At 39.3% G+C, this 19,101-nt stretch overlaps 1 protein-coding gene across 1 annotated transcript; it reads right to left on the reverse strand.

Annotated features, from left to right (window-relative positions):
• Positions 1-786: 786 nt before the first annotated feature.
• Positions 787-9,022, reverse strand: klhl7 (kelch-like family member 7). Its single transcript, XM_027176071.2, has 11 exons — positions 8,752-9,022; positions 6,562-6,664; positions 6,323-6,416; positions 6,093-6,217; positions 5,154-5,329; positions 4,879-5,053; positions 4,476-4,618; positions 3,811-4,051; positions 3,289-3,490; positions 1,960-2,057; positions 787-1,667 (listed from the first exon to the last, which is right to left on the reverse strand). Exons 1-11 carry the CDS (start codon positions 8,896-8,898, stop codon positions 1,312-1,314), a joined length of 1,860 nt encoding a protein of 619 aa, XP_027031872.2. The 5' UTR covers positions 8,899-9,022; the 3' UTR covers positions 787-1,311.
• Between the last annotated feature and the right edge of the window lie 10,079 nt (positions 9,023-19,101).

Below are 19,101 nucleotides of genomic sequence, written 5' to 3' on the forward strand. Positions count from 1 at the left end.
ACAATTGTTGCCATAGGGAAAATACACCACGGTTCATACGGCTGGACCAAATTCATAATAAACGTTGGTGCATAGCGCCATCTTGTGGTGGTACAGAAACACGCCCTTATCCAGAGTGACACACTATTTCAATTTATACAATTGAGCAATTAAAGGGTTAAGGGCCTTGCTCAGGGGCCCAGCAGTGGCAGCTTGGTGGACCTGGGATTCAAACCCATGACACCTTAAACAGTGCACTAATACAACATAGTACAAAACATTATATAGTATACAAAGGTTAAGATTAGAATTATATTTAAAAGTGTTTGTATTTATCCCTAATGAACAAGTGTGAGGTGACTGAGTCGACTGTGGTGAGGAAAAACTCCCTTAGATGGAAGAGGAAGGAACCTTAAGAGGAACCAGACTTAAAAAGGAACCTCCTCCTCATTTGGGTGACACTGGAGGGTGTGATTATAAACTGTTATACACACCAGAGAGTGTTATTATGAATAATGCAGCCTACAGTCACATACAGTCTGACAATTGTGTATGGATTAGGAAGTTGTTGTCTTCAGAGTCCACATGGACATCGCCTCCTTGTCCTCACAGGGTTGGTCTCTTCTCAGTAACGACTTCGATTACTCGTCTATCAGGTAAAAACAGGACATTATTACTGACTTTTGCTGTCAACATATATACAGTACACATAACCCTGCAACATGGTGCATTATATATTTACACAGTTTGTCAAAAAAAATAACTGCATTTATTTTACCGAATGTACAAAGTTGGCAACAGTTTTCATAATAAACGGATCTGTTTAATATCACTTAAACAAAGGATAACAATCACAAGATCTCCTGATGAAAATCTGTCTTGTTAATGTCTTGTTAAAAAAATTCATAAAGGAAGGAGAACTGACATAAAAAAGGAGAAATGATTGCTTTTGTTTTGTAGGTAAAACCAAAACAGCATCCATTATGCTTTTTACATGAAAAGTGGTGTTTTGTTTGAATGAGACAATGGAAATTTTTTTTTTTTACTGACACTAACACAAGTTATAACAGCCATTTAAAGCTTGAATATAAAAACAAAGGTTGACTAAAAGTTTTGCTCCGAACTGTTTGCCAGCAAAGTAGATTTTTGCTGAAGACAAATAGCAAACAAACAAACAAACAAACAAACAAACCCAAATTAGAATTAGAAATTAGAACAAAAATCATAATGGTAAAAGTCTGAAGAGGAAGCTGCACAAAAACAAAATAATAAAAAAAAAGTCTGTACATCAAAAGCTATACATAAAATACACAAAAATAATCATTCTCTAACTCAGCATTGTCCGTGTGCTGTAGGAGCTGAACATGTGGATTTGGCTGAGGATGTTGATGGTAAAGGTTCATGAAAAGAGCTCATTTCTTCCTCGTTGGCTCCGCAGGTGTCTACGACACAGATGAGGCAGCTGGTGACAGGGAAGGCACGCTCTTTGCTCAGCATCACCCACTTGTCCGCCTCCGTGTGGTATTCCATGATATGACCCAAACGGCCCACTCCCTGGAATCCGGCCAGCACGTAGATGATTGAGCCCACGGCTGCACACTTCACCGTCACACCTCTCCACGGCATCGGTGATGCCATTTTCCACTCGTTACTGCCTATTTCATAATACTCCACTGAGTCCAGACCACCTACAGTAAGAAATATATGTATAATGGTGTATATCAAGGATTTTATAACAATAATAATAATAATAATAATAATAATAGATAAATAAATTGAAACTTTATATTCATCCTCAGCATGAATGTCATAATTTTTTTATTTTATTTCACTTTTCTATTATAACCTCAAAAAAGTGAACTATGGCATTCACAACATAATACGTGGTGATGTGACAATAAAGGTGACTTGACTTGACTTAATATTTTATAATACCAATATTTCAGCAAGGTGCAGGTTGTCTGTGTAGAGGTAACATACCGAGGCCGTTCTGTCCGCCAACAGCGTAGATCCTCGAGTTGGCCACCACCAGGCCATGGTTCTTCCTGGCCTCCCGCATACCGCACAGCACTCTCCATCTGAGAGGAGAAGACACGGGTTAATCCTCAAACCATATACACTTTCTTCACCAAATACACCATCTGACTGATACCATGATTACGATGATGTGCGATGATGTATAGATTTTTCACAATTTATGCAAAACCTTATTTAGATCAATCAGAATCAGTCATAAGCTTGCGTTGTTAATCCCTTTTAAAGGGGCAGATTCATTCATTTCATCACTGTAAAATTCGGCTGCAAGGTTTATATTACTGCTCGGATATAAAACTATTATTATATCGTAACAACTTAAAGATGTATATCCTGGATGCTCAGTTTATAGCTACGATAATATGAGTGATAACAGGATCCTTCTTTATAATTATAACCAGTAAAGACATGTAATAACTTTAATCTAATAACTTTCTATAATAGCGCTACTCATATTCGACACAGTTAAAAAGGGCTGAATGGGTGTCATGATGACGTCAAGTGACATGTCTTGGTCCAAATCTGTGCGAAATGCTTCTCTGAATATTGTGTTTTCTTGATTTTACATTGATTTCTAACCTAATCCATACAATCAGAATGACCATCCAAAAGGACTTAGCCATTTGAAAGCATATTTCTCATTACAGGGCTTTGTGTTCATGTACAGTTTTGTACGAGGCCACCGAAGCAGGCATGTGAAATTAAACAAACCATACTGTCCATGTGCAGAGCATGAAGTCTTCAATCCCAGGTCCACCAAGTTGCCACTGCTGGGCCCCTGAGCAAGGCCCTTAACCCTCAATTGCTCAGGTGTATAAACTGAAATAAGACAATGTAAGTCACTCTGGATAAGAGCGTCTGCTAAATGCTGTAAATGTAAATGTATCTGAGGTCAGTGTGCGAGAGAGATGTCCTTTGTTACGGTCTAAGACTATTATTATTATTATTATTTTAGTGTGGTGTGTTTCTATTGATTTGGTCTCTTCTGTTTTCCGGAGGATAAGCTCCGCCCCCGTACACCTGCGGCTTATTCATTATTGACGCTCCAGGTGGAGATAAAAGAGGAAAGTAGACGTGCGAAGAGGCGGGCTGTGTGTGTTTGTTAAACGTTTGTGTTTGTGAATAGTTTCTGTTGTAACATATAGTTGCCTGTGATGTATGAGTGCAGCGGAATTAATAAACAGCTAAAACTGTCCTTTTGACTCGCGTGTCCTGTTATGTTGCTTGCCCCCTTCTCTAACGAGCACTTTGAAAGTGGGGTTCGTAACACCTTACTCCTCTGTGTTGGGGTCGTAGACTTCGCAGTTGTTGAGGACTCTGCCTGATACGTTATTTCCTAGACTGCCTCCACATACGTAGATCAGGCCGTTCGCCTCCACAGAGCCGTGGCTGCAGCGAGGCTGGAGCATGCTGGGTTTGTTCTGCCACGTCTCTGTCCGAGTGTCATAGCACTCAAACAGGTTCAGTGCAGAGCTTCCTGTGACACACACACACACACACACACACACACACACACACACACACACACACACAAGCGCGCACACATGCCAAAAGGTTAGACAGAGTCAGCAGTCTTTATAAGCAATGCTATATCTTTAAAAAAATAGATTCTCAGATTGCTTAGTGTTTAGTTCGTAAATAAAAGTGCTGCTAGAACTAAACATCTGTAGAGAATGTTTGATTACCATAAACAAAGGTATCCCATTAAAAGAAAAAAAATATATACTCAAAGTTGTCCTAAATAAATGATATCTAACGCCAGTTGTTGAAGGTTTTCCACTTCCTGTACAAACTCACCCACTTCTGAGCCACCTGAGGTGTAGATCTTGCCCTTGGATGCGCAGGCTGCCAGACTGTCTCTGGGGTTCGGAGGCCCAAGTTTGGAATACCAGCTGTCCTTAACCACGTTGTAACAGTCCATTCTTTTAATGGGGAAAAGCTGCGATCCTCCCAGGATGTACACCACGTTGTCCCAGAAAACGGCAGCAGCGTCACGCCGTTTCTCAAAGGGGCAGCGGATATCTGTCCATCTGTAGTCCTGAAACGGCCATAAAGAACAGAGACGCACGTGTTAAGACTCAGTGTAGGAGAAGAGAACAGATCACTGCCTTCTAAAGCTTTAAACCTCATTTAATATGACACAGTTGCAGAAATGCAAAAATGCTTGTTTCCTCCCAGATGTTCACCAAGCAGCAAGAACCAGCTTGTGAAATAAGAACAGCCCAATGTCCTGTACTTGGTGTATTCCAATTGTCTCACAAACCTGAGGCTCTTCAATTCATCTTTAAATTTAAAGTGAAGTGAAAGTAACCACTACTGGAAGCACCGGTGCCTTTCACACCCCGTGACCTTTCCCCTTCCGTGAATCGAGTGAAAATGATGTGTGTTTGTTCTGACCGCTGCTTTACGGACAGCTAAAGCGGCTTGTCTATACATGTCAGTAACAGGTGACAGTTTTGCACCTTGGGGTTGAAGTAGCGGCAGGACTGTGGCTGTGAGCCACCGAACAGTGCGATGCGGAAGTCATGTTTCTTGCGGCGTGGACGACTGCTCTCGCCCAGTTCCTCTCTGTCCTCAGGAGACAGGAGATGGTAACGCATTCCGCCTGACCCACACCCACGTGAACACATGCACAAAAAACAGGAAAGATGCCTCAACAACTATTATTTCATCATGACATCTGCTACGTTCACACGCTATGTTTAGTGCGCCGTGTCAAGAGGGTTTCGGGTCAAGGATCCGTTCTAATTGTATCACTCCTTATGAATACACGCTGCTATTGCAAATAAAATTCCATCCTAAAAATAATAAACCCTTAATTGTTTTCTTTATGCCTGAATGATCAGTGCAGTTAAAGCGACTCACAGATGACCATTTTGAGGCACTCGGGATTGTCCTGGATGAGAGGCTCGGCTTGTACGGTCTTACTCAGGAAGTTTTTGGACACGAGCGGGAAGCGCACTTTGCTCAAGATGTCTACGACGAACTTCTGCCGATTTAACACGTCATACTTCAACCACCGCACGGCAGCGTCGTAGATCTGCAGGAGGACAGACAAATCGTTTTTATAGAAATATCTAGAAAGAGTCTTTTTTGACTTTTAACGATGTCCCCTACAAAGTAACTATTATCTCGTTCACCTGGTCTTCGGCTCTGACGGTCAGCGTGTCCTGGTGAAGCAGATGTGTGACCTGCTTCACATCCAGCTGCAGGAACTCATCCAGTTTGTACACGTCAGTGAAATGCTGATAGATGAACTCGTCCGCAGCCGTCTTCAGCTCGGGACAATGAAGACACTCAGCCAACGCACTGATACCTGCAGGGTTCATTTTAAGGCGTTTAAAAATTTTTAATCAGCACAGTTCCACAACAATAAACATTATCAACAGATTTGTCATTCAATAATAATAATCAATATTACTAGAATTCATTCATTCATTCATTTTCTACCGCTTATCCGAACTTCTCGGGTCACGGGGAGCCTGTGCCTATCTCGGGCATCTTTGGGCATCAAGGCAGGATACACCCTGGACGGCGTGCCAACCCATCGCAGGGCACACACACACTCTCATTCACTCACACACACACACTACGGACAATTTTCCAGAGATGCCAATCAACCGACCATGCGTGTCTTTAGACTGGGGGAGGAAACCGGAGTACCCGGAGGAAACCCCCAAGGCACGGGGAGAACATGCAAACTCCACACACACAAGGCGGAGGCGGAAATCAAACCCCCAACCCTGGAGGTGTGAGGCAAACGTGCTAACCACTAAGCCACCGTGCCCCCCATACTACTAGAATATTACATTATATTTAAAATAAACAATTTATTAAATAATAAATACAAATCATTGGCAAACTACTGTGGTTTAAAAAAAGACAGATTAATTACTTTTGGGGGAAAAAATAAACAAAGTGTTTTAATCCTTATGAATATTTCATATTAGTAAAATCTTTATTATTCTTGTATAATTTTTTTTTACTCAAACGATCAAAAACACTCCGCTATATTTTCCCCGAAATGGTAAAAAAAAAAAAAAGAACCTTGTTGATACATCGTGTGTATCTGCCCTTACCGAGGCAGTTAGTCGCATCCACTTGATCTTTCAGAAAATCCACACACATTTTCTTTACTGGCTCGACCTGGTACTGATTAGCAGCATTGAGCAGAGACTGGACGTTGTTGCTGTTGACAGAGATGCTTAAAAAAAATAAAGAGAGAGAGAGACAGAAAGATGTTGTGATGTGTCTCTATTTCTTTACTGTAAATAGTGACTCAGTATAAAGTCTTTAGCTGTTTTCTTACCGGGCCGTGTAGACAAATTCCACCAGCAGCTCGATGATCTCAGGTTCTGCACCTCTGAGCTCCACCTCATGGTTTGTGGCCTCCATCATGTTCGCTGTGGCAGAGACAAATGTTACCACTCAGATTTGATGCTTTTTGGCTTATAACCCAAACCAGTTCAACTTTCTGCTGGATTCCTCCAGCATCTATACAAATCAACATTGTATTTGCATTACAACACAAAAGCAGCATGTCATTACTGGTAAACATGAGGTTGAAGAAGTGGCTTGCGGCAGCCAGGACCACTCTGTGTGCCAGGATGTGTTTCCCCTGAACCACCAGTATAACATCACACAAGATCCCCTACACAAGATAAAAAGAGTCTTTTAGACACATCTTTAGTTAAACACGTTCATCTATAAAGTTGTACAGATTTATCTTCACAATTACATTCAGTATTCAGTATGATTTATGCTTTAACTCGGATTATTATTCCTGATATTTTGGTATATTCTGTAAGAATAATGATTTTCAACAGACTATCCTCCTATACAAACTACTCTTATCCATCCATCCATCCATCCATGTGCTTTGAAAGACTGCTCAGAGACTTCATCACTGCATCACTACCAGACACACTGGATCCACTAAAGTATTGCTCATCTTCTCCACACTACGATGAGCCACCTGGACTGCAGAAAAGGGAATTATGCAAAAATGCTGTTTGTGGACGACAGTTCAGCGTTCAACTCCATAATTCCCTCCACGCTCACCTCAAAGTTGGAGGTCCTGGGACTCTGTGTAAGTGGATCGCAACTTCCTGACAGACAGACCACAAGCCATACAGGTGGGCAAACATACCTAAACCACCCTCACCCTCAGCACTGGAGTTCCCCAGGGTTGTGTTCTGAGCCCCCTGCTATGCTCACTGTACACATATGACTGTGTGGCCACTTCCAACTCCACCACCATCATCAAGTTTGCTGACGTCACTTTTGTGGTGGGCCTGATCTCCAAAAACGACGAGACGGCCTACCTACAGGAGACTAAAAACCTGGAGAGATGGTGCCAGGAAAACAATCTTCTCCTGAACGTCAGCAAGACTAAGGAGTTGATAGTGGACTTCAGCACTAAGCAGGAGCAGTCATACCAATCGTCTTGGTCCTGTCACATCAACATCGTTGTTGAAGAAGGCCCGGTGGCGTCTGTACCATCTGAGACGCTTAAGGGACTTCAAATTACTCTCTCAGGTGCTAAAGATTTTCTACACCTACACCATTGAGAGCGTCCTGACGGGTAACATCACTTCCTGGTTCGGGAACAGCACCATGCAGGACAGACGAGCCCTCCAGAGGGTGGTTCGGTCAGCTGAACGTACCATCCACACTGAGCTTCCTGACCTGCAGGACAGGGCCAGGATGATTGTAAAGGATCAGCATCCCAACAATGGACTTTTTTCTTTGTTGTTTACAGGGAAACGCTTCTGCTCCTTGAAAGCAAACACAGAGAGAACGAGGAGAAGCTTCTTCCCACAGGCCATTCAGAGTTTAAACCAGGAACCACCCAGAATCTAGTCCTGGACCTCTCCCTCCATCTTCACTTTGTTTCTGCACACCTTTGTCTGCAGTATGTCACTTTAACTCTGGACTTACACAGCACACACAGTGCCACTTCATACACACCATACTGCACATCAGTAAAACCTCAGTAAAAATCAATAAAAACATACGCATTTATGTATATACGTATACTTTTCACATATATTTTCATTTATTTTGTATAGTTTATACTTATTATTTATCTACCTCCTTTTGGTTTTATTTTTATCCTTAATTCCATTCCTTTTTATACTTGAATACCGGACAGACGTAAAAAGCATTTCACTGCATGTCGTACTCTGTATGTATGTGTATGTGACATAAAATTTAATTTGAGATATATATATGTATATATATATATACACACACACACACATATATATATATAAAATTTTGTATCTGTCTACCTATCTATCTCTCTCTTTCTCTCGCTCTGCCTCTATCTCTCTTTGCCTCTCTTTCTCTGTCTCTCTCTATCCCTCTATCTGTCTCTCTCTCTCTCTCTCTCTCTCTATATATATATATATATGTCTGTCTTTGTCCCCAACTCTCTGACTGTCTTTGTCTCTCTCTCTCTCTCTCTCTCTCTCTCTCTCTCTCTCTCTCTATATATATATATATATATATCTGTCTGTCTGTCTTTGTCCCCCCCTCTCTCTGACTGTCTCTCTCTCTATATATATATATATATCTGTCTGTCTCTCTCTCTCCCTCTATATATCATGACCTAATAGTGGTTTTATAACCCAGTAATAAATAAATAATAAATAATCAATAGCATAGTGATGATAAATAAATAAATAAATAGTAATTAATGCAGAATATAAATCTATACCAGACTATTTATCCTACCTGTTTCCTCAAGTTATTCATCATTCCCATTATATTAGACAATAATCTATATTCCTCTTTACATGCAATTTTCTTCTCGCTTTTCTTTTTCGGGCCTAAAGGTTTCTCGCAGGAGGAGGAGGAGGAGGAGGCGGCCATCCTGTCCATATCACTATACTGCTATGGGAAATGTGGACATCAACAATGTTACAGGAGAGGGTGAGGAAGGAAACCACAATCCACAACAACTACAAACTACTCTCCAACATGTTTGTCAAAGTAAAAGTCCTAGGCCTACGCGGGCATTAAAGAGGTCGTGTCAGCAAACACGAAAACTACAAAACAAAAAATTATTAAACTGAATTCTCAATGTTTCCACCAAAGGAAACAAACAAACAAACAAACAAACAAATAAATAAATTTCACTTCAATACATTTTTTTACCAAACGTAACTTTGCAGGTTGTATTGATACGTGACGCACGCTAGATGTCAGTAAAACAAACAAACAAACAAACAAACAAACAAACAAACAAACAAACAAATAAATTTCACTTCAATACATTTTGTACCAAACGTTACTTTGCAGGTTGTATTGATACATGACGTACACTAGATGTCAGTAGTCTCTAATGATCAGTAGAAGGTTGTAGAAAAGTGAGCTTGTGTAGATAATGGCCTGAAAATACAGTGTGTACTAACATTTACAGATTGGTACAATATATACTATACTATATATATTAAGACTGAGATTAATCGATGTCTATCCAACTTCCTTTTGCAATCTGGCATCCCTTGTATTGTGGTAGCTCTTTCATGCAGGTTATACAGTACAGTCATGATGGCTGTCCAGGCAGAGGCACTTTCTATTTGCTGAGTAGGTTAAATGTGTCCTGTAGTTAAGCAGGTGGCAGGTGGACACCCGGTCTCAACTGATTTCAGCTTAATCACACCAACTTTAAGGTTGGCCTGTGTCCTTTAGGAGCACCAGGCAGGAGACATCCCAATAGACCTCCAGGTTTCCAAGCAAAGAGAGAGAGAGAGAGAGAGAGAGAGAGAGAGAGAGAGAGAGAGAGAGAGAGAGAGAGAGAGAGAGAGAGAGAGAGAGAGAGAGAGAGAGAGAGAGAGAGAGAGATAGGGAGGTAGAGAGAAAGAGAGAGAGAGAGAGAGAGAGAGAGAGAGAGAGAGAGAGAGAGAGAGGGGGAATGAGGGAGAGAGACAGAGAGGGAAAGAGAGACAGAGAGAGGGTGAGGGAGACAGAGAGAGCGAGGGAGGGAGAGAAAGAGAGAGAGAGAGAGAGAGAGAGAGAGAGAGAGGTGCGCCTTCTCACAGGGAGTGTTTGGTAAAGCATGTGAAGATTTGCGTGTGATTGAACATGTGCTCAAATTTGTGCACCTACATTTTAAGCAATACCTATTAGCATAAGCACCTAACCAACATAAAACCTTCTCAACCAAAAACCATTATGCTCCTTGACGATAGTGGTGTAGACCAGTTTGGGGTTGGCAGTTTAACGCGAGACTGCACTGGATGATAGTGTTTGCAGACGAGTTGGAGGAGTAATGAGTAACATGTCAGATCTGAGCCTTGCTGTTTCACAGACATGCCAGTAAGCTGAGCACAAAATGATGAGCGAGCTGCGAAGCTGCAATGTTTATTTGTTTTTCAAAGACCTTTACATTATTGCCTGACTCCCAAGCCAAGGGGCACAAGCATAGACACAAAAAAAGCTGTGGTGCACTGACAAGTTTGTTACTACTGAAAATGCCAGTTTCTACATTTTTATAAAATCCTATGGTCAGTATTTGCTGGGTTACATGTGCAGTTTGTAATTTTAAGGATTTGCTGTAGGTCTGTTATATAAAAGTTAAAGTATAAAAGACATCTTTACTCTTTCCATAAACGTTATGAATCATAAATTGCTTCGGCAGAGGGGGGTCAGATGGAGGAAAGCCTGTAAATTTCAGTTAGTCTCGCAGGCAGCGGAGGATACTTCAGATATTTTGACAACTGAAAGTTAATAATAACATCTCGGATACCTAAGTAGACAATCTCACCTCTATTATGATTTGTATCTAAGCACTGCTGCTGTAATCATAACATCTCTCTTGTGCTCATCCCAGTATTTACAGCCTGTACATACTGAACACTCTTTAAACACACACGTTACTGTTGGTCTTTTTACAGCTCCAGAAGAATTTATAATCCCATTATTCGGTGTCATGGAAGAGGATGGGTTCTGTTTGCTTTAATGGGTTCTTCCTCATGTCATCATTTTTCCTCACTCTAGCTCGCTCATGAAAAATTTAATATAAATCTAGATCTGGATTTCTATAAAGCTGCTTTATGACAATGCTCATTCTTATTAGTGTTATACAAATCAAACTGTAATGACGTGGACATGGCTGAACCCGGCTTATCTGTAACCGCTTTCTTTGCCTCATTAAACAGAGGGGAAAAAAGCTTTTTTTTTGTCTCTATGCCTGACACCAAACGATTAAAAGATTCCACGTTTAAAATAAGCCTTGAAATAGGCCTTTCTTTCTACACTAAGTGCCATTTTGATCCTATCTCAGAGATCCCTTAAAAATCCTGTATAATTTTCTGAGCCATATGTTGCTCATGTTATTTTAAAATGATCACTGTTTCGCTCCTTCAGCATTTGATTAAAAAAAATATATATAGAGCTAAGAGCACGAGGGCAACTATGCATCCAAAACAGTTATATATATATATAATATATAATCTGGCTGAAACAGATGAGATATTCCTCATGTATTGCCTGTTCCACCTCTGTCTTTGCTCTTCAGTCCCCTTTGCTCCCCAGATCTAAAAACCTGGACTTGCACATACCTGAGCTCCTTTATACCATAATTCACCATGAGCTTTATATCATAATCCTACTATCCGGTGTCACCCAGAAGAGGATGCTTCCCTTCCCAACTGTTTCCTCTCACCTTTTCTTCTTCACGTCGTTTCAGGGAGTGCTTTCTTGGCATCGTTGGCCCTGCCTGCTCTCATTAGGTGTGTAAACCCAGATTTCGGTGACAATATCTACTGCTAAAATTGAATTAAATTGAACTGAAGTAGATTAAATGGCAAGAATCAGAGTGGGATTGTTTCCTAAACCGTGTCAAGGCCGTCTCTTTCCGTTTCCTAATAAAGGGATGTAAGCTGTCAGGGATGGTCTAATTAATGCTCTCAAAATCTGCTTGTTATGTCAATTTGGAGGAACTGGAATCATTTCACACACCCTTTTAACCGAATTACCAATGTTTCTTAGACCTCTAATTTGGTTGGTGATGTATGTCTAGTCTCCTCACACACATACAGGAAAATATGCAAGTTTGAAAGACCTTTTCTCTCCATGTTTCACATAGCTGCTGTTATACTATGATAACAGCCAGTGAGTTAAGGTAAAAAAAAAAATCATCTGCTTATATTGATTAATCTTTATTATATATCTTCAGTATCTTGAAGAGTTTTGAATGTAATCGTGTGTAAAACATTTTTAAAACATAAAATTGTGTGTACAACACACACACACACACACACACACACACACACACACACACACACACACACACACACACACACACACACACACACACACACACACACACTCACAAGAACACACACACCCACACACATACAGTATATAAATGTAATGCTAATTTTACTCAATGCATTCACAGGATAATACACATTATACAAGTTTAAAGAGGTAAGAGTTGACACAAAAGTGGCCTAAAGCTGGAATATATAAAAAGATGTCAGCTGTTAACTAGGACACACATGATGGGCTCAAATGAGGCACCAAGGGTATACATATATATATATATATATATATATATATATATATATATATATATATATATATATATATATATATATATATATAAATCCCTATGTTGAATCTTGTCTTCCACTGGGTTTTTCTAAATGGGTAGAAGAGCGAGATAAACAAAGAGAGAGAGAGAGAGAGAGAGAGAGAGAGAGAGAGAGAGAGAGAGAGAGAGAGAGAGAGAGAGAGAGAGAGAGAGAGAGAGAGAGGCACACACATTTAAGGTGCATTTTAATATCTGATCAGGAAGAACTGATGAAAAATAGCCCTATGTGTAAACTGTGCCTCATTTACAATTATGTAGATATCAGTGTTACTTCTGCTTGTTATGTTGGAAAGACCATCTCTTCAAACACAGGAAAACACACTGATAGTTTACTGATTGAAGTATTTGCATTTGGATGTTGTTACAGATCTTCTGATTGCCTGAGTCAGTGCTAATGTATTCTGAAAATAGAAAAAATAAGGGGGGAAAAAAATCAGACCTTCTCTGCTTCACATGGTTCACATGGTCTCTCAAAAAAAGGGTGGGGGAGATCTCTCATGGCATCATGTGTTGGCTGATTGAGAACACCCCCCCCCCACACACACACACACACTCACACACATGCTATTTTTCACTGCGGTTTGTGCTTTCAAAAGGCTTCATTAGCTCCTGTAAATTCAAATAACACGGCAGTGCATCACATCAAAAGATGACACGCAGCACAGGATGCAATTATCCCATCATACCACAGACGTCTTCATACACATACACAAACATACACTTAGATCAAAAACAACCACCAAACGACCAGTGCACATAAACGACAAGGGACTAGAAACATGCAGTGTCTAAAAATAGCTGAAATTCTAAAATCACTGTTTCTTTTTCTATCCGTCATGCGGCCGATTACTTGATGTTGTTTTTGATCCGTGTGCGAACTGAGGAAGTTTCTATGGAAAAGGTCTATTGTATGGCAAGGTATTTATCTATCATACTATAGGGTGATACCTAATTACTAGCTAGACTGAATATAATAACCTGGACTGACCCCACGCTTATAGATGGTAGATCTTATTATAGTCTATGCATTGATGTAGGAAGAGCACTGCGACAGTGTGGAGCTGTAATGTTTTGCTGTTTGGCTGTTTTGCTCTTTTGCTGTTTTTTCCTTTTGCTTTTGTCTTCAGTAAAACTAATATATACAGGTCTATGTTTTGAAATCTCAAAATTTGAGATCTATCTATCTATCTATCATGAAATTTCCATGTTGCTAGTCCTACCTGTTGTCTGTTCTTTAGTGTATACTAATATTCAGTGCTGTTCTGTTGCTACAGTGATCTGTGAATAGCTTGATAATGAAACTCTTATATTGCATATAATGCGCAGCAAACTAACACACTCACATAAAGCCATATAAGAAGCTGCATTTTTTTTCTACATTTTTAAAGAGTTTCAAGTTCGTAATGTTCTTTTGTTCTCTAAATACCAAATATGGGAACCAGAACAGCTGTCACCCTTTTATTTAAACAACAACAACAACAACAACAACAACAACAACAACAACAACAACAACAACAACAACAGCAGCAGCAGCAGCAGCAGCAGCAACAACAACAACAACAACAACAACAAAATTGCAGTAAATATACTGTTTTGTTATATGTCAACCTTTTTCTAATCTGTAATTTGATTGGACAATGTGTTCTTAGTGTATCACCGCAAACTGAGCTTGTTTTGGAGGGAAGAAAAGGAGAAGAGTAAATAATCCACCGTTACATTCCATTCACGACACCATCGACTGCCTTTCACGTGCACTTTCTCAGTTGCTGCTCCTGATGTGTTACAGATGTGTCTGGAACAGATAAGTTCAAAAGAGGATCAAATCTAGAGTGTAATCACCTGACACGAGTGTAACAGAATGAATGCATATATACTCTGGGCTAGAAAAAAATCTAAGTTTTATATCATTCTTTATAGCTTTCTTACTGCCATTGGTGGTACTGTTATGCTATACAGAATAATCCTTCTTACATAATAAAGATAATTCACACCTTCATCCACATTCACCTGACACCTTTTCATTCAAAGCTGAAAAGGTGTCAGGTGAATGTGGATGAAGGTGTGAATTATCTTTATTACGTAAGATGCTAGTCAAAACCAATGACATGACAGCAAGGGCAATAAACAAGAGCAGAGCACATGGAACAAACAACACACAAATATGAGCTATTCTGTAACACACACTTCCATAACACATACACTAAATACCACAAAAACCTGACAAGGACACACATGGAAACCAAGTGCTTCTTGGGGTAACACAGAACAAGTGCGAGTGATCACTGGGACATACGCCATGGTCATGTGACACACCAGGGCTGATGGGTAATGTAGTTGAGCTGATTTTGGCACAACCACAACAAAAGGAAGCTTAAAACTACTAGCATAGCCTAGTGACATAGAAGATGCAGTTTGCATTGTATGATTTTATTGTGATCTTTCTAAAGTGTGTGTAGGCACACCACTGAAATGTTTAGTACAGTGAATCTCTAAGGACTGTTCCTGACCTCCTGTGAAAATGCATATTTTGAACCCATTCATACATAGCAAGAGTTTCTGATGATATTGATTCTCATCCGTAGGAGTTTTTGTTTTTTAGCCACAGTTAAGAGGTCTCCTATTATTTTATTGGATTGATTTTCCTCGAGTCTGGGACTAATCTCTCTGTGCAGTGTCTTTTGATTTACCCACATATGGATTGTGTGTGAAGGCCAGGGAAATTGCAGAAGAAGCCATATTTCTTTGACCTACTGTATAATATCCCAGTTGGTTCTGTGGCTAGACCTTTTAACTGAGGAGTAACGGAGGAGTCGTGCAGATCCTGCAGGAAGGGAGGTCCTTACATGCAGAGTATGCAGAGAGTAGAGCAAAGCGTCATATTGCAACTCGCTGCTGGAGGCTTTCATAATTATCCAGTATCTAGACACTGTAATTAAACCTCTGAGCAATGGATTTTCTTCTGCGATTCTTTAACTAGTGGGAACATCAAGAGAAACATAATTCAACAACTAGACATTAAAAATATCTAGTAACAGACAGAGTTAATGAAATTCTTAGTCTTTCCTATAGCAAGGCAGGTTAATAACTTTCCTGTATGGTGATAGAAATGGTGTAAAATGTAGATTCATTGAAGCCTTAGGATTCACCTAATTAACCACAATCCAATTTAAAGCACTACATCTTTTGGTGCCCATAAACTCTTCCGAAAAGATTTCTCATTTTTAAGGTCGTTGCTTAATAACATCCTTTTGGACTCGGCTTGCTTTTAGAGCTATGAAAACTAATTAGGATTCACGGTCCATGCTATACGCTGTCATTTCTTCATCTTCGTAAAGGCAAAACATCTGGGGAAAATCTACAACCCACCATAACCTAAAGTGGAATCCAAGTGAAAGTGTTATTTGCATATGAAAATATATAACACATAATGCCCGGAAGAGAAAAAGTAAAAAAGTACATCTGATAATACTTGTACCTTAAGGAACAGTTGAACAAAAATAACAAAGACACTGACACCAATCTGTCTTTAATAAGACACACAGGACTCAGTGGGAGGAAATTAATTTACGAGGCGTCTTTGCAATAGAGGGGCCACAAAGATATGCTTTATCCTTCACATTAAAAGATGCTCTGGGATTTTTTTGCAAGCTCTGTGCTTCTACACATGGCCCAACAGACACCTCTCCTGCTCCTCGCCAGCCTGCCTGGCTTGGCTTGTCGAGTCGTGAAAAGCTCCTCGCTAACAAGCTGCCGTTTGCACATGAAAGCAAACAGAAGGATTTCTCTCTACAAACAGCTCGCCTCGATCCAAATTTGCATACTAGACTCTCAGAGGGGCCACCAAATCTGCCGTCGAGCTAATGATCGGCAGCGCTGAAACAAACTATAAATAGATTTAAATAAAAAGCTGTGAAGGAAAAATAAAAGAATAAAGATGGACCCCCCCCCTCCCCGAGGTAATTTGCTGAAACTGTACGATGTTGGGTGTCAGAGGGACAAAAATCTCGATTCACCAAAATGGTGTAGACATACTCTTTGCTCTACGGGACTTGCCCCGACGATACAATGAAGTACACGATCATGTTTAATTCAATTCAATAGTTTTATTGTATTGAAACCCAATTAAACACAGTTACATACTAACTCATTATTACAGCAAGTGAAACTCAAGCTGTTGCTAGGCTGTCATACCTTTATTTAAATAAACCTAAATGGCTTAAAATATCCAACACATTTACTGTATTTGTTACTAAACACGTGAATTCAGTCTTTCTAGCAGTTAGGAATCAGGAAAACAGACCAAAAACAAAGTGTTTAAAAAAGAAGACTGTATTTAATGGTTGTAATGAAAATTAATTAAATAAAAGAATTTCAAAGAATGGATTTTTTTTTTCTTTACATCCCAACTGAGGAGCTTGGGGTCTGAGCACAGAGGCAGGGTTGGTTAAGGGCCTTGCTCAATTGCCCAACAGTGGCAGCTTGGCAGTGCTGGGGCTTGAAACTTGACCTTTCTATCAACATGAACAACTTGAGCAACCACCGACCCAAATGGCATACCTCAGAAATGTAAGAATGCCCTAATAAAAAAATCCAAAATGGAATTGAAAAAATAAATAAAGAATAAAAAGGATAAAAATATGCTACAGACAAAAGGAAAATAAATAACTTGTGGTAGCTCGGTGGTTAAGACCTTGGCTGACTGATTGGAAGGTTCTGAGTTTGAATCCCAAATCCACCAAGCTGCCACTTCTGTGCCCTTAAACAAAGCCATTAATGCTCATTTGAATAAATGAGATAAATGTAATTTGCTCTGAATAAGGGCATCTGCCAAATGCCATAAATGTGAATAGAAAAAAGATACACACGCATTAATATCACTGTAATTATATTAAAATAGACGAGAATCTGTTTGTAGGCAGCACATAATAACACAATATCAATCACAGTATATAAGACTTATATAAGAATTTATACAAATAAATACATTTATACAAATGAAGACTTTGCAATGGCTTTTTATATAGTTTTATATTTAGTCTATAAGCAGAGGTTTATGTGAAATGTGAAGGTGGCATAAAGGTGTAAGTCAAGCAGATACAAGCCCTATTAATATCTCAACAAAATTCTTTATTTGTCATAAATAGAGAATTATTTTCATCATTGCACAGTTAAAGGGTGCAAATCTTTGCATTCACTTGCAAACCTGAAACCTTTAAATCAATATACTGGCATAATTAAATTGTGTTCAGTGATTGGTGACTGTAAGAAATGTTGTGGTTTGAACTTCTCTAGCATAAATACAATGATGCATTAAACATCTTTGTGCCAGTGAAGGTTTACCTGACAGCTCTAGTGTTAGGAGCTGTTTTGGTTAATCCATCTAAAATGCTTCATATGGATATTTTCTCTGGTCTCTCCTATTATAGTTCCATTAAAATGATGACACAGTGTCGCTCCTCAGACCCACCCTATCGTAGGCATAGATTTTATGAATAAACTGAGTGATATCAGATCCTTTAATAGATATAGTTTTGGACACAGTCCATCCACCTGCAGCTGGATTTTTAACATAACTGAATTATATGTCAGCTTCAATATTAATGGCTCCATGGTCACCATGCACAAACAGGCCAGAATGTAGTATAAAAATACTACGGTGTATAATAATAATAATATTATATAATATTCTTCAAAAAACTACCATGAAATAGCATACCATCTTAAAACATCACAAGCTCACAGCCACTGTGATTGTTGGTCTTATTCCATGCAGTGAATATCCTGCACTAAACAAACCTAATTGCTTCCACCTGACTGGATGAATGTAAAGATTTATTTTTTGGTTTATCTTTCTTTATTTTGATTATGTGTGTTTGCATCGTCAACTGCACCATCAACTTGTTTCTCATTTTCATGACATTTGCATTGTATACAATAGTTTCTTCATTATACAAAGTAATTCACTGAGAACAATAGATACAAAACTATTAAAATAACCTCGGATCACACCTCCAAACAATGCTTTTTTATTGCAGTTGAAAGCATGGCATAGAACAAGATTAATTAATTAATGTGGGAAAAAAACACAAAAGAGTAGTGGGAGGAAGGTGCAAGATAGAATATGGATGTGCCAAATGACATATTTGTTGGCTATAAAAAGAAAAACGTGCTATTCCCAGTTATGACAAACAGGAGAAACAGCATGAAGCTACCATTAGTATTTGAATCAGGATTCTTCATTACTGGCTACAGACTTTGCATCAGCACACGATTAAGAGAAACAATAATGATCTCACAAAAATTCATAGCACTATCAGACCTCATTAACATTATTTCCTTTCTTTTTCAATAATCTCACATTTATTCTTTTTTCTTCTGGAAGACGATTTCTAAATGTGTGCTTTGGAATCTACATTTTACATTTACCAGACACCAACTTTCATTTTTATCTCATTTTGTACAAATGAGTAATTGAGGGGTAA

The sequence above is a fragment of the Tachysurus fulvidraco genome, chromosome 24, assembly GCF_022655615.1.
Source record: "Tachysurus fulvidraco isolate hzauxx_2018 chromosome 24, HZAU_PFXX_2.0, whole genome shotgun sequence".
In the NCBI taxonomy this organism is placed as follows: domain Eukaryota; kingdom Metazoa; phylum Chordata; class Actinopteri; order Siluriformes; family Bagridae; genus Tachysurus; species Tachysurus fulvidraco.

Bases quoted from the DNA above. Each gene is read 5' to 3' on its own strand.
- klhl7 (XM_027176071.2), bottom strand. From the start codon at position 8,898: ATGGACAGGATGGCCGCCTCCTCCTCCTCCTCCTCCTGCGAGAAACCT. The intron at 5,054-5,153 runs GTGAACGAGATA...GTCCTCCTGCAG, and splicing joins CCGTCAGAGCCGAAGACCAG to ATCTACGACGCTGCCGTGCG. The intron at 2,058-3,288 runs GTAAGGTGTTAC...TTCTCCTCTCAG, and splicing joins TACGACCCCAACACAGAGGA to ATGGAGAGTGCTGTGCGGTA.